The sequence below is a fragment of the Taurulus bubalis genome (assembly GCF_910589615.1).
Source record: "Taurulus bubalis genome assembly, chromosome: 19".
Taxonomy (NCBI): domain Eukaryota; kingdom Metazoa; phylum Chordata; class Actinopteri; order Perciformes; family Cottidae; genus Taurulus; species Taurulus bubalis.
In genome coordinates this window covers 15,016,346-15,033,157 of record NC_136607.1, presented here as the reverse complement: position 1 = coordinate 15,033,157, position 16,812 = coordinate 15,016,346, and the positions used below count along the sequence as shown (strand labels likewise).

At 40.5% G+C, this 16,812-nt stretch overlaps 2 protein-coding genes across 2 annotated transcripts; both read left to right on the top strand.

Annotated features, from left to right (window-relative positions):
- Positions 1-1,896: 1,896 nt before the first annotated feature.
- Positions 1,897-7,723, top strand: prlra (prolactin receptor a; the record flags this gene model as incomplete). Its single annotated transcript, XM_079234987.1, has 8 exons — positions 1,897-1,957; positions 2,077-2,209; positions 3,037-3,206; positions 4,494-4,660; positions 4,859-5,000; positions 5,743-5,839; positions 6,374-6,443; positions 6,564-7,723. 8 exons carry the CDS (start codon positions 1,897-1,899, stop codon positions 7,632-7,634), a joined length of 1,911 nt encoding a protein of 636 aa, XP_079091113.1. The 3' UTR covers positions 7,635-7,723.
- Positions 7,724-9,212: 1,489 nt separating this feature from the next.
- On the top strand, positions 9,213-15,015 carry agxt2 (alanine--glyoxylate aminotransferase 2; the record flags this gene model as incomplete). Its single annotated transcript, XM_079235532.1, has 14 exons — positions 9,213-9,306; positions 9,889-9,977; positions 10,130-10,320; positions 10,417-10,540; positions 10,642-10,736; positions 11,085-11,178; positions 11,512-11,605; positions 12,317-12,417; positions 12,642-12,734; positions 12,830-12,962; positions 13,252-13,340; positions 13,494-13,643; positions 14,498-14,596; positions 14,914-15,015. 14 exons carry the CDS (start codon positions 9,213-9,215, stop codon positions 15,013-15,015), a joined length of 1,548 nt encoding a protein of 515 aa, XP_079091658.1.
- Positions 15,016-16,812: the final 1,797 nt, after the last annotated feature.

Sequence of the window (16,812 nt, the reverse complement as noted above, 5' to 3'; positions counted from 1 at the left end):
TTAGCAGCTTATTCAGTGTGGGCTACTGGTTATGTAAGAAGACTATATACAGCAGGAGGCTAATCCAATGCCTTGACCTTAATGCCAATTATCAGATCATGGTGACGTTATTGAAATTAAGGCACCATAGAGAACAGTTGGTAACAGTCACTTGCCAACAGTCTTTGTGATATTAAGGAAGTCTAATGTCTAGAAACCATGCTGCCCGCAAAGATACTGCAAAAGCAGAGAACCTGACCAATCTTGGAGCCTGTCATTAATGTCAAATGTATCTGCACTGTACATGGGCCTCATGCTTATATATATTCTTCATATTTTTGTTCAGAGAACAACGGAATATCATCCAAGGATTTTAAATCTCTCTCTTTAAGTCTTAATTGGGATCAGTGGACCACTATTGTTTATTTATTCAATAATCGAATCATTATAATTACTCTTAAACATCTAATAATTGCACATGTAAATTGTTAATGTTAATTATATGACGTTCTTGTGTTGACAATCAAACTATGGACTGCAAAATGAGATATTTTGTCTTACCTAAGAGAAGAGCATAAATAAGAAACATTTGTGAATCCAATCAATGGATACAAACAAAATGAGAACAAAACTATGAGGAAATGTGTTTGCGTATCGCTACCTGCGTGAGGCCCATCGTCTCAAAAATGCATGACCACTAAAAAAGCTGCAAATCTAAATAACAATACAGTCCGACAAGAAATGCATTTCTTATGTTCTAGTTCTTGGTACCTGTGCTTTCGGACATTTCGGTCTTCCGTGTTTTTTATTTGAGAGCCTTATTGGTTGGGCTTTTATCGAGAGGAGTAATTTGCATATAATGATATTTATCAAGACTAAAGTTTATTTAATTTAAGAATATTGTGATCGCTGCCATTTGCTATTGTGAGTGCTCTATATGTGTAATGACTCTCAGGTTCATATCTGATAGGCTGCGTGTGGGAAGGCAGGTCAGTCTGAAGGCAGCATGTGATGTGAGAATGGGAGCATGCCCATATAATATCTATTTAATATGTTGAATCCTTAACGGCAGAAGAATTCAGCATCAGTAATGAGAAGAAAGGGAGTGAGCATGCGAGCAATGAAGTGCTTTCTACCAACCTTTTCTTTCCACGAATGCAACATCAGCTTTACCATCTATTTAGCATCTATCCCCCCAGTAATATCTATCCCCCGAATAGTAGTTTCAGTAATAACTAAAACATCTGCACGTGGATAGGACATCGCAGATTTCCAAGTCATGCGAATGGGATTCGGGCAAACCGCCCCTCCGCTGTGTGTCTCTGTTGTTGAGGCAACAGCCTGAACTTATGCAATCAGTCACGCTGCATGTGCCAGCTGGTAGCGGTAGACTGAAACAGAGAGGATGCTTTTTAATCCTTAGGGAAACAGCAGACATCGTTCAGAGGAGATTTTCTTTCGGTTCGTCATATTTACCACCCTGTAGTCCGATTTGGTTTAATTTAACAGTAACATAATGGATCTGTTTGGAGGCATGAATGTTCTGTACGTTGAATGACAGGATTCAGTCACGTTCTCAAGCACATTGTGTTTGAAGTATATTCTCTACGATCTCAGAAGTAATGTATCCAATATTCTGAACAGTTCACTTGTGGATGCCATCCTCCTACACTATCTCTACTATTAATTAATTCATTAATTGAAGTATTGCACGTAAATCTCAAACAAGGTGTGTGACAATAAGAAAACCTCTCATCTCCTTTGAAGTGTGACTCAACACAAGACGTGCAGTTCTGCTGTTGGGATGGACAGCATCGAAAGTGGCTAACATGATTTGTCTGACAGTTCCCTCATGCTCAACAGTCATTGTGTATTTATTATTTCTCCATCCAACAGCCAAGGCTTTGAGGAGCCACGATGAGGAAAGTCATCCTGCTGTTGTTGCTGCTGTGCTTCACGGCGCATTCCAGGGGAAAACGTAAGTGTTTAGATGTAGAAATATGACAATATGATAAGTAATAGTGTTGTTTATCTGCGGATATGTGTGTGGTGTATTAGACATCATTGTCAATCCATTGTTTTCCTGTCTGTCTTTAGTCCACAGCCCGCCAGGGAAGCCCGCACTCACCAGCTGTCGTTCTCCCGAAAAAGAGACCTTCACCTGCTGGTGGAAGCCCGGCTCCGATGGAGGGCTGCCCACTACCCACGCCCTGTACTATCGCAAAGAAAGGTTCGTGGCAGAGACGGGGATGGGTTGTTCATCATCAAGAGAGAAGTCTAATGTAGGATTCAGCAGCAGGTTTGATTTTGTCAAGTCTGAAGGGCTCCACAGAGGAAGTCAGGAAAGATGAGGACTTCACATCAACATAGGAGAGTAAAATAACTTATTGTCAACACAATTGGACGTCTTGGCATTGTCAAGGTCGGCACAGTTTTCAGTGAGGTACTTTGAGGCATTTAGGTCTACCTTTTCCATTGGATTTGGGAGGTTTTAGACCATACGCCATCCTCAGAGCTGCTCCCTTTCACTTCACCGCTGGGTGAACACAATGCATGCATCCATCTTCCTCTGGTCAATCAACGCAGACAGCAACGACACCATCCTCCAGCTTTTTAAACATAGACACTCCCAGTTGTGATTATTAGAGGACACAGGTCCACAGGAATTTGAAAGCCAAGTGTAACGGGGGCCAAATGCTCATACAGAACACATTGGTGGAGTTATTTTCCATGTCCTCTCGTAAAGAAAAACATTTTAGAGATGTGTAAAAAGCTATAATAATACAGGGATCAAAGTACAACTTAAAAAAAAGTACAGATGACAAAAAAGGGCTAATTGAAAGTAGAGGAAACGGGGAGGATATAACACAAGTATTATTGTGTTTTCTTCCACTGCTGCTTTAAATTCACAAAAACATGGCACCCCATTTCTCCTTTAACACAGAGTTTCAGGAAATGTAGAATGAAGAGTGCATGATGTTCTTCGGAAATGTAAGTGGAGCACAGTGTACACACACACACATGCAATGACGTGCTGTTCCCCTGCCTCTCTTGCAGCTCGGAGACAGTGTACGAGTGCCCGGACTACCACACAGCTGGAGAGAACTCCTGCTTCTTTAACAAGAACGACACGTCCATCTGGATCAACTACAACATCACAGTGTTGGCCACCAACGCACTGGGCAGGGCCTTCTCTGACCCTGTGGAAATAGATGTGGTGTACATTGGTGAGGAAATGTGTGCTTTTTTTTGGAGGGGGGGGGGGGGCTGTATTTGTTCTTTTGATGTTCGAGGCACAATTTCCACATAAGGATTAAAAAAAGTGTATTTTAACGCTCACACATCTGCTCAATGGCACACTGGGTGACACTGCGACTGTTGCACTCTGAGTGCACTCACCCTCCCTCCAGCTGTAACTACTCCCTGAAGGTCACCCTTTAAAAGCAGTGGATATAAACAAAAGTGTTAGACGCCTGCTTAATAAACGTTAATTCTAAACAAACCAAATTTAAAAGAAATTTTGTTATTCCATATTAAAACCAAAAATGAACTGATCCTATCCTATCCTATGTTGCTATAAGTCTAGTATAGTGTATTTATCTGTGCCACAGACCTACATGAATCTTCAAAAACTATGAAAAACACACACAAAAGGGAGACACTGTTGCACGGGCATATTGCTTATGTAGTTTATGTTGAGTCAGTCCCACATACACAATTGCTGGTGGAAATAGTCACCAGAGCACTAAATACGTAATAATCCATGGCTGAAAATAGTCTGCAAGTACTGCACTAATTCTTCTTCTTTGATAAACATTTCATAAAAGCAATAGTGGTCAACTGTTTATTAAGTAAATGACAGCCCTTAAAAAAGTAATACATGAGTAATAAATGAGGCATGGACAGGATAAGGACATTTGTAAGTACTGAGAGATGAAACCACTGGTTTTGGTATTTTTTATGGAATTTATTGATGTCAAGAAACGTGTTGAATAATTCCAGCCATTTTATTTCATCTTGCATCAAATGAAATGGATATTGGGCAACTCTACTTATATTATATAACAATATATGAATATTGTATGAGATGTGTCACATCCTGTCATGTTGCTTATTACAACAGAAGCATATTGTTCATGAAATATCCAAAAGGCAGTGTAAAGCATTAAAAAGACACAAAGCTTATCTAAAAGTGCTCCTCCTCCTCATTATTAGTTTCCTTGACCTGATTTGGTTGGTATCAGTCCTAACCTTTCACTGTCTCCAAGAAATTGACTTAAAGCCTAAACATTAACATTTCCTTTGCAATGGCAGTGTTCCTCCACTGGTGGTGTGCATTGGTTTACTCTTACATAGAGAAAGAGACATGCGCACACTCCTGTCTACAGGAAACACTCCTTACAGTCTTTCTGTGTTATGAACATTATCCGCTTAAATTATTTTTATATTCATCCCTCTAACTCACACACACAAACACATCCACTCATTCACATTTTCTCTCTCCCCCTTTCCAGTCCAGCCTAATCCCACAGAGAAGGTAACAGTGACAGTAATGGAGGACAAGGGCTGGCCCTTCCTCCGGGTGTCATGGGAGCCGCCACATAAGGCTGATACCCGCTCGGGTTGGATCACTCTCATCTACGAGCTCCGCGTCAAGTTGGAGGAGGAGAATGACTGGGAGGTACGTACTTCATCGTCCAAGGGAGTGGACCGGTGGATAAAATGCTCGGTCCTCATGTTAATTAACTAGCTCTGCTGTTAGATTGAACATTTAAAACATATTATTTAACCTCGCCCTACAAAATGTTCTGGACTGTGCATAACCGCTCACGCTGTGTCAACAGTGTCAACGGTGTCAACTGTGTGTGTTTATTTCCAGATACACCTTGCAGGCCAGCAGAAGATGTTTAACATTTTCAGCCTGCGGTCAGGTGGTAAATACCTCGTAGAGGTGCGCTGTAAACCTGATCATGGCTTTTGGAGTGAATGGAGTTCCACTTCCTACGTCAAAGTTCCTGACTGTAAGACGTTTACTATCGATTATGTACAGTTTAATACACAGTAGCATATTGTTTTAATAAGATATAATGCATTTATTGAAGGAATAGTGCAAAATACACACATTCACTTTCTTGCCTAAAGTCCAATGAGTTACGGCAAAAAAAAACGACAAGAAACAGAAACTGAGGCAAATAAAAGCACAAACAAAAAGAAACAAATTGAAGGAAAATGAGTAAGAGGGCAGGACCCAACTGGGAACATGAGGGACAAACGCAGGAACGTAGATATCAGCAAACAAAGGTAGACAACCTGACAATGACATGTGGACTAATACATGATAGGCTAATAAAGTAACGACGCACAGATGTGGTGTAAAACAGGCGGGAAAAAGACAGGAAGTGAAACCAAACACAGGACACAAGAGACAGGGAACTTATAATAAAACAGGAAATGAACTCAACAAAACCCCAACTAAAGCTACAGCCAGGAGATGGTTAGCTTAGTTTAGCATAAATAAACTGTGGGGAAATTGCTGGCCTGGCTGTTGCTAAAGTTAAAAACCAGCTGTTCCCTCTGTCTTTATGCTAAGCTAAATATATCCTTAATTCAGTCCTATGATGAACAGACAGATGTTCTGGTCTGACATATTTCTCGAAATATTCCTTTGACTAATGCTAATGGAATTCATAATACTTCTAATATCCTGTAATATTAATCCCCATATGAAGATAATAAAACACTCACGGTGTTGTTGTCTTACAGATTTTCATCGAGAGAAGTCTACATGGATTCTTATAACAGTCTTTTCTACCTTTACCTTCCTCATCCTCACGTGGTTGCTACACATGAACAGACACAAGTAAGACAATGATCATGAAATTCTGATGCAATGTATCTTTGTGGTAATATGAATGCATATTTTATGCAACAGAGGTCCAAACCTAATCATTAGCTTATCTTAAGATATTTCTGTTGTGATCATGACTTTGATCCTAATAATATAAATAATATAAGTACTTATGTTTATTTTAAGCACATTATTCAGTTGTTGTTTTGTTGTGAAAAGTACAGAAATATCAAAAGTTTTAGTAATTAGTAGTACTTATATGAACTTTATTCACTGGACCATGTTTGAAACCATCAAAGAATAACTAACATGTTATTGTCATTTGTATTTATTTCTTATCATTGGCAACTAGATAATCATTTGGTTATTGCAGAATAATGAAAATCCTAGACTGTAGCTGATACTTAAGTTGTGGTCATAAAATAATACTCTGGGCCTTTATATTATACATCAAAATAAGTGTTGATTTGTCTTATATTATATTTATTTATTTTCCTCTGCTTCTCACAAGCCCTGACGTAGATCTCTTTTTTTTCATGTGTGAAGTCTGAAGCATTGTATTCTGCCGCCCGTCCCTGGTCCTAAGATTAAAGGATTTGATAAGCAGCTTCTCAAGGTAAAGCAGCTACATAATGAAGCAATGTTTTATCTTAATAATATTTTTTTTAATAAGAAAAGCTACTTCTGACTGATTGTATCACTACTTTTCGCTAACTGAATTCCTCTTCGTGTGTAGAATGGCAACTCTAACGAGATCTTCAGTGCACTGGTGGTGCCAAATTTCCCTCCGACCACATCATCCAATTATGAGGACTTGCTGGTGGAGTACTTAGAGGTTTACGTCCCCAGGGAGCAGGAGCTGGTGCTGGAGGAAAGCAAGGATCTACACGACAATTGCCTCAAATCTGAGAGCTCCACATCTGACTGCGACTCTGGCCGAGGCAGCTGCGACAGCCACACTCTGCTGATGGATAAGTGCGGGGAGGCAAAGAAGGGAAAGAGGCCAACAGATCGGGAATGCAGTCCGATGCGGACGGAGGCACAGAGGCGCCTGAAGGACTGGGAGGAGGAAGCGTTGAACTATGCTCACGGAGACATGGCTAGCCGTGAAATGTCCAGTGGGAGGGTGAAGACCTGGCCCTCTGTGTTTTCTCCACTGCCCCGGTACAGCTCAAGCCCACTGGACCAACAGAGCTCACTTAAGATGACGAAACAGCATTCCCTCTCCACGTCCTCCCACCTCAAGCAGCCTGACCACAGCACCAAAGAGGCTCTAGGACAGAGCTACTGGGACATTTGCTTGAGCAGCAAGCAACCTCATCTTCTCAATCCCCAGACGCTGGCCTGCCGAGAACTCCAGGCCCACAGCGACGTCAACATCTCCAGCATCGGCCTCAAGCGTGCACCTGCCGGTCTGCGGTCACCCGCTCTCCACACCACCGAGTATGTCGAAGTCCAAAGGGTCAACAATGAGGATATGGTGCTTCTCCAGCCCGTTGTGTTGGGCTGCAGCCGCATGGAGGGCTGCTTCCAGATGCCCCAGGGGGAGGTCTACAGCAAAGTGAAGGGGGTGGACAGTGACAATATATTGCTGCTGCAGAGAGAGGGGGTGGAAGAAGACAGGTGTCCTTGTGTGGACCAGGAGACGAATGAAGCGACAGGGAACTGCCACACGTCGTGCACAGTTAGCGCTATGCAGAAGCCTTCAGGCTGCATTTACACTGCCACGCCGGTACAGGACGAAATGGCCCCGATAGAGAATGGCTATGTTGACACTGCCACCATGTGCACACTGCACACTTGCTAGCTGCCCACGTAAAGCCCAACTGGCAGGTCTGAGACACTGCAAGACCTGTTTTAGGCCGGGACTGAGACAATAAACATGAACACTGGATGGCTCAGATATTAAGAAACAACTTCTGCTCATGTATGAGATGTCTTTATTCTGATTACACCGCAGTTACACGTTTTACAAAACAAAATTGATTGAATGATATGAATAATAATCTTCAGTTAACTTTATAAAGAATGATTGATTGTATAACTTATTTGTTACTATATGCTGTCATAATGTCTTTATATTTCAGAAATATTTCTCTCTTTATTCACTTTTTTAAAAATGCCTTTAATGAAATATATTGATCGATTCTGTTGGAATGTGAGAATCTGTTCAAATGATTTGTGTAAAATGGCAGAAAGCTCAAACATAAAATATTTTAGTTTTGTTTTCAAATTTTGTTTGTGCGTATTTTCTCTGCTCTCTGAACATTACATGTTAAAGACAATATGGGTTACTGCAATTTTTTCCACAGTTTCAGTTCAAGTACTAGTACATGAAAAAAAATGTTTAAATTAAAAGATAAACATATATTGTATTTCCTACATGACTGCATGCCTTCACCTCAGGCAAAAGCAAATGAATAATGCCGCAGAACATTTGAGTGGGAAAATAGTTTCATAATATTTGGTTGGCCATTTCCCTAATTCTTTCTCTGTTATTTAGCAACGATAAATGGCTATGTTTTGGCCTTTTTTCTGTTTTGCATGTATCCAGCTTTATAAACAGCCAAACATATACAAAATGCAATTTGAAACAGCAATACAATATTTCTGGAAGCTTACCGTAAAAATGTATATATATTATTATATATTTACATTATACAGCAACGGGAAGTAAATTGATGTTTTGTGACAACTACTATATTAAGGATTACATGCTTGTTGTTATTGCATGTATGTAATTCGCAATAACACACGCTGATTGTTTAACTACTATTCATAGAGCACACTTATTTTCTTCACAAATCTGTAGTCATTTATTTTACATAAATATTTTAACACATTAGTAAATAATGGTAGTTGTTTTCAATAGTGTCCATGTAAGAAGACTTAGTGACTATAATTGAACATAACAATGTATCAATACACTGGACACAACCTGTCTTTCAATAACGTCCAGTAAATAGACCTGTACATGTATACAGTTCAATTTAAATATGGCACAGTACAATGCCATATTTAGTTTCATTCATATTCACAAACAGCATTAGCTAATCATGGAAAGTTGGTCCTTGAAGTATAGAGTTCAATATTCAGTTATATGTATTTGTATTTATTAATGTCCAATGCAGTGAGTAACTGGGACACCTGGAAGATATTGGGACACCAAAAAAAACAAGAATGTTTTATTCATTTCATTTTTCAAAAGTCTTACTCGACATTTTGTTTATGAATGCCTCTGGTGCGCACGCATCCAGTGACGTTGCAGAGGAGCCACTTTGCTGGAAAGTCGTTGACGCTCCAGTGTCAGTAACGGTTGAAGTCCGCTGCTGAGTGTCAGACGGTGAAGGGAGTCTGGTTCTGTTTGGGCCTCAACGTGCTCAACATGTTGAAAGTACTTTCCTCTCTCAGTGGCCGGTGTGTTTTAACAGGGCAGGCCGGCCCCCGTTCCGGTTTGGCCAAATTCCACTTGGCAAGTGGTGAGTTAATTGGTTTATTATGGTCTGTGAATGCAAACTAAACATGGGCTGAATTTTAATTATGATGCGTTCTAGAAAACGTTCCGACCTCCTACTAGAAAGAAAAAAATAACTTATTGCAAATTCATCTAGTTCACGAAAAGCACTTGTCTGATGCCACTCAAGAAAATGGGAGCCAAAAATATATATCGCTAATGTTATTAGGTATGGTTACGATGAACAATCTCTGAAAGTAATATTTTCAGCACAGACGTTATTTGTGAAAACGAGCAGCGCTCAAGCATCTCACATTTTACAATCACAAGTTTACAGGCAGGACTTTATCCTGTGTTACATAATGCAGGGTCGAGGTGAATGCATGTGGTTTAGATTCCAAGCCAGGTTTTATGCAGATTATATACTGAAAGTCGGAATTTTACTTAAACAATAACATCATTAACACAGATTAAAATTGTACATCTGTCTGTAGATAATAAGGGGAAATAATCTGAGAGACCTCTGTAAGTAAAATGTCAGTTTCAGCTCCTCAAAGAATACATGTCTCTTTTACCTCACTGAACTTCAATAGCAATTGTTTTACAGGTGCATTATGTCAGAAATCAACCCTCAAGCCCCGTCCCACAGACGTCCCGGATATGCCGCCATGCAATTTCCAACCAGAGGAATACACGGTAATAAAGAACAATATCCTCCAGGAATACAGCGTCTCTGCCTCGCACAGTTATACCTTGTATTTAGAAATAATTCATAGAAAATGTGGATATAAACATGCTGGTACTGACATTGACTGTAACTCCTGCACTGTGTCTCTGTCTCTGTCCAGGGTATGTCCAAAGAGCGGATGATGGAGATCCGCAGGAAGAACTGCAACCCCATGATCATGAAGGTCACCTACTATAAGAAGCCAGTGTTCGTCCACCAGGGATACATGCAGTGGCTGTGGGACGTGGACGGGAAGCGATACCTGGATCTATTTGCTGGTGTGGCCACTGTCAGTGTAGGCCACTGCCACCCGTAAGGGCCTTTTTTCTTTTACTGTGTCGCTGTTGTACAGTTCTGAATAAAAACAATATTTAAATCTTTCTAATATCTGATCATCTGTGGGTACAGGAAAGTGATAGCAGCTGCAGAGCAGCAGTTGAAGAGACTATGGCATACTACAAACATCTACGTCTATCCTCCTATCCATGAGTACTGTGAGAAACTAGCTTCCTACTTCCCAGATCCTCTCAAGGTACATCGGGGGATTTTTATGTCCGATAAGCTAAGACCAGGATGCTGCATAAATACGTGGGCTAACTTCAAATGTCTGCTGGTCTTCGTGTCCCTGTCCAGGTGGTTTATCTGACCAACAGCGGCTCAGAAGCCAATGACCTGGCCATGCTGATGGCTCGACTTCACACGAAAAACTTTGACATCATCACTTTAAGGTACAAGTCTTTTCATGAATTAAGACATCCTCCTTTTAGTCACAATTACTTAAAAAGTATATGAAATTGCAGATTTTTTTTGTGTGATAGTCTAACAGTAACGGCTGTAGTATGTCCTTTACATAGTTAATTATATAATATATAGACAGGAGAAGTACAAAGTTTGAGTTAACATCAGATTACAAAGTTGATGTTTTCAGCTCCTACTCGGGAATATGAAAAAATATTTGTCTTGAATGTCTGTTTAAATATAATTATTATATTCATTCAGCATTTCGCAAAATGTGACACAAGAAAAATGATCTGCAATCTAAATGATGATGTTTCTGATTGGTTTTCCTCTTCCAGAGGATCATACCACGGTGGCAGCCCACAGACCATGGGTCTCACCTCCAACGCACCATACAAATACCCCATCGCCAATGGTTTGGGCTGCACAAATGTATGTATGCATGAATATACTACAGTGCCATATTAAAAACACACAAAACTGATGATGCACAGTATAATTTGTATTCAAATGAAGGTGAATATAGCATATGGGAATTCAAACTTGAAATAAGTTGGCGCTAATTCGTTCTTTTGTGTTCTCACGGCCTCTTTGTGCATATATTCAGTGCATTCATGAACCCATTCGATTTCACAATGTTTTGCAGTTGGGAAATGCTGTGACAGCGTTCCAAGTTTCATGATGATTTCTGTGTGCTGCGTTCTTTCTGAGTGACTGTTGCTGTCAGGTTGATCTCGCTGACTCGGTTTCTGCCCAAACAAACAGACCATGTGTCCTGATGTGTTCAGAGGTCCGTGGGGAGGAAGCCATTGCAGGGACTCTCCTGTACAGACCACCAGAGAATGTGGCTGTGCCCAAGGTACTCCAACGCGTGGACCCACGTCTCCACACACTCACACGAATGTGTTTATGTACAGTTGCAATTCACAATTGTGTTTTTTTCTCTAATATCTGACTAAAAGTCATTAGCGTAAAACAGCTCAGTTCTAAGCCTGAAAAGTCCAAAGTCTCCTACTGTTGATCATTTACCTTTTTCAACCTTTTACCATTTTATGGAATTTTAGCATTATAGTAAAGCATGTGTCTCAGCGAGAGAGCCAACCTGCCAACGTATCTACAGTACATGACAGTTTATACAACACAAACAACCGTTAAGCTTATGAAATATGACATCAATAATCAGTCAATAACAACTCTGCTGCCGAGCTTTATTATAGTTGTTAGTTGTTTTGAATGTGGAAAATTAGGACAAAATTGATGTGGTGATTATAACTCCCATATCTCAATCCACCAAATACAATACAAACCATATTGAAATACAATGGAAAGAGTGAAATCTCAACAACAACAAAACACTGTATATATATATATATATATATATATATATATATATATATATATATATATATATATATATATATATATATATATATACAACACACAAATACACTGTAAACCATGATGAACAATATTTTGCCTGTAGCTTTTGTATAAAGAGTAGCATTACCTTTTGTATACACTTGCTATTGTCTGTATTAGTTTAAAATGAACCCTTTGTTTAATCCCACAGGCCATTGCATGGCTACTGACCAGTACATTGGACAGCTCGAAGAGACGTTTGCTACCAGTGTCCCGAGTCAAATTGCTGCTTTCTTCGCAGAGCCGATTCAGGTACTTTCTTTTGTGGAGAAATACAACAAATGTAGTCTTAGTGTCAACGTGTTGTTAATGCTTTTGCGTGTATGATCTGTTGCTTTGTCACAATGGATATTATATATAACATTATGGAGTATATGTCTTTACAGTAATATCAATGACTTTGTTAGTATGCCATCCATGTTCATTGTGACGACTGCTGGTGTTGGGACTGTGGTATGTGTGTTTTATTTGTACAGGGAGTGGGAGGAGCTGTGCAGTACCCTAAAGCCTACCTAAAGGAGGCTTTCAAACGTGTAAGAGAGAGAGGAGGGGTCTGCATTGCTGATGAGGTTAGATACACATTTCATATGTTTTAAAACATTTTGTTGTGATTTTCTTTTGATAACTTAATCATAAACATAATCATCTTTTTTGCACCTGACAGGTCCAGACTGGATTTGGGAGAACAGGAAGCCACTTCTGGGGTTTCCAAGGTCATGACATCATTCCTGATATGGTTACACTGGCGAAGGGCATTGGTAATGGATTCCCAATGGGAGCCGTTGTTACAACACCAGGTGAGATGATAGCATAAGACGTGAAAACCTGCTTGTATGTTCATAAAAGAATAAAAACAGTTAGAAGTGAGTGTGCAAAGTGTATTGTTCTTCATTATTTCCACTGTTAATTTGGAAAGATGCATAGAAAGACATGACAACCTGGTTTCCAAGATAGGGATGTTTCAAGCAGATTTATTTTGTGAGTTCAGAGTTTGCACTCTCTCCACTAAACAAGCTCAAAACAGCCTCATTGTTTGAAAGAGCAGCGATTGGAGGTGTGAGCTTGTTTATTTGATGTGTTTTACAGAAATTGCGGCCTCATTTGCCAAGGGGGTTCACTTCAACACCTTTGGAGGAAATCCAGTGGCTTGTGCTGTTGCCTCCTCAGTGCTTGATGTAAGAATTGATCTTCTACTTTTAAATCAATCATTGTATCCTTGTATTTCTGCAACGTATTATTGTGGCTGCATCTGAAAAACAAAATATTTTGAATCGCAGAAGCACAGTAAATAACAATTCAAACACGACTCGCGTATTTTTACCTTCCAGACGATCAAAGACGACGACGTGCAGCAGAACAGTCTTACTGTGGGAACCTATCTGATGACAGAACTGGCAAAGCTCAGAGACCAGTATGACATCATCGGTGACGTCCGTGGAAAAGGCCTGCAGATTGGTGTGGAAATGGTCAAAGACAAGGTATTTACTTTGTAACAAAAGGGATGCTCTCCTCAACGGGCATGCTTGAACAACGTGTGCATGCTGGGCCTCCCGGGGGCATGGTTCAGCAGTGCCCTAGTTAACCATTAGCGGGAGCAGCAGTGACCGTCTGTAATTGGGAAGAAAACAATCTCAGCTGCAGTAAATGCACTTTCATTTGTTGATAATGTGATATATTGTATTACAAAAGAGACAAACTGATACAATAAGTCAGCTGTCCTTGCTTGGGTCCAGAACTTTGAATACGCAGCACACCATCACATTCAAATCGACTGATTTATCTGCCGTGGTGACAGGAAACACTGGTTTCTCAGGGAGAACTAACGATTAGCCAATCAGCACCAGGGGCGGGACTAACCCCTTTTGTAATGCCATTGTCATGCTGTTGTCATCTGTGCATTTATGACCCACATAAATAAACAAATCAATTTTTACAAATACTTCTCCTCTTCTCAATATCGCCCGATGTTTCTCTTTGCTGCAGATGTTTTGAGAGGCTACATTGCATAACCTTTTCATGTTTCTGACTATTGGGTCGGCAATTTAGGAATCAGGATTCCGTCCTTATTCTATTATTCTTTGGAAGCTTGCTGATGTGTCAGCAGTCACCACAAAATGATTTAACAAAGAAGCCACTCCATTTTCTATGTTGGAAAATGCCAATCCCACATTCAGATATATAACCTCTCGAGCCAACGAGGTGAGGCGCTCAAGTCCCAATCAAACAGTTATTTGACTCGAGCAGTTGCACAGCGTTCATTACTGCAATTGCTATGGTTACCATAACACATCCAGACTAGTTCATCCTTTCACCTCCTCTCTGCCACCCACAGGCCAGCAGAGACCCGCTGCCTCCGCAGGCAATGAATGAGATCTTCGAGGACATAAAGGACATGGGAATCCTGATCGGGAAAGGAGGACTCTACGGACAGGTAACAGCACTCACCTTCTGCCCCTTTTTGCAGAGTCAGCATGCGGTACAAACACAGCTGGCAACGACATCACTGTTGAGAACTAAAGCTAAATAAGTTAGATTTTTCACGATGCATCATCACAGACCCATGTTGCTTTTGGTAGAGGCTTGAAAAAAGGATTCACCCTGATGACACATTTTAATATGGATTAATATTATGAATATTGCTGCTTAACATATATTCCAGAAATGCCTTTACACTGAATAAATCACCTTATCTGTTGACATGTTTTTCCAAATCTCCCTTCTTGTTTTCTGTTTTTCTTACCACCGTAGACCTTCCGCATCAAACCACCAATGTGCATCACGATGGAGGACGCAGAGTTCTTCCTGGCCATTTTTAACAAGTCCATCCACAACTACATGGAAAAAAGATAAAAGTGTAATGAAGGTCAGCTGGAGTGCTCATTGCCAAGGAACCAACAGACTATACCTCTGTTATTTCCTTTGCATAGGAATAATACAAGTTTTTAACCCCATTCAACTATGTTGTAATTAACGTACTAAATTCACTTAAAGTCAGGGTGTATTTTGTTGTGTATTTTCTCTTTACACCCAGACAGCAATGAATCCATCAAAGAGTCTGACAAAAAGAAAAACAACTAGCAATAGCCAGTTTGTTGTTCACGTTATATAATAAAAAGTTTGGGGGCCGTGGCTTTGGAAGGAGGACTGAAATGACGGGCAGTGTTGTCGACTTGACGGCTTTCTCCATCGCTTTAGCAACCTTTGGAGCTAGTACTGCCAGCTACTTTTGGTTGGATAATTCTTAAATTCTTGGTTTCTCCAATGTGACCGACACAAGATTTCACTCACCTCACTAGATAAATAAGAAAATAATCTTGTACAGTGCCTTTACAACAACTGAATTGAAGATCACTTTGCTTGTTTCCATCTGCTGACTCATGCTTGGATGAAACGTTGTATAATTGTAATTTATGAACACATGCTTTGTTGCTGATCATAGATGTGAATGTAATACTATTAAATCTGTGAGCTTGACACAACCTTGTGGTGTTACACGTTGGTCACTCAGTGGGTTATAATACTTAGATATCTTTTCATTTAGTCCTTGCTTATTCATCTAAGAGAGCACTACCTCGAACTGCTTGACAGTCCTGCACAAAAGAGGGTCACATGGTCCAAATACAAGAGTAGAGTCCCCAAACCAACAGATGGAGCAGAGGTGTTATTTAGGAAGCCTAAGGGGCCGTGGAGACCATGATGCTCAGGATGAGGGATCAGGCTTTCTATAGCCATGGATTCTGCCACTTCGCAGGAGCAGCCAGACGCCATGACAGCCTTCATCAAAGAAGCTGCCAGTTTTGTGCAAAGCAAGCACGGTCACACTAACTCACATAACACTCACCTCAAGGTGGGGGAGGCCAGCATCTTCTCTGACCTCAAACAGGAAAGAACCGGCACCACCCAAAATATACGGCCTGTCTTCCAAACGTGATTGGTGAGCAAGTTGAGAGGACCTCTAGAGACGACTGGTTATACATTTACCTGTGACGTTTTCAGAGGAATCATTGTAGTTTGGGTGGGTCAGGGGACCATTGGCTGCTCACTGGCCACACATCCTTGAGACTTTTTAGAAAAAGAAGATCTTTCTGACTTTGGTGATGGTTATCCAAGGCATCCAAGTTTCATGATGACCTCTCGGTGCTGCGTTCATTCTGGGTGACTGTTGCCGTCAGGTTGATCTAGCCGACTCGGTTTCTGCTCAAACAAACAAACCATGTGTCCCGTGTGTGTTCAGAGGTCCGTGGGGAGGAAGGCGCTGCAGGGACTCTCCTGTGCAGACCACCAGAGAATGTGGCTCTGCCCAAGGTACTCCAACGCACGCACACATGGCTCAACACAGTCTGGTTATCTCACTTGTTGCTCCATAAATCTGCTAACTCACCACTATTGTCCGTGGGACTATGCTTTATGACAATTTCTGCAATATTCCTCCGACAACGTTAATCTTGCACAGCAAATTATGATACGAGACATTTATCAATACTTTTGTATGATACGGAAAGACATTAAACAATGTATAATAAGTAATTAAATAATTGCTAAACCTTTCCATGCGGTAATGTGTTAAAACTATTTTGGTTATACTGCATTTATGCATGCTAATTTCTCACTAAAACAATTTATTTTATGTAATAAATGTCACCAACC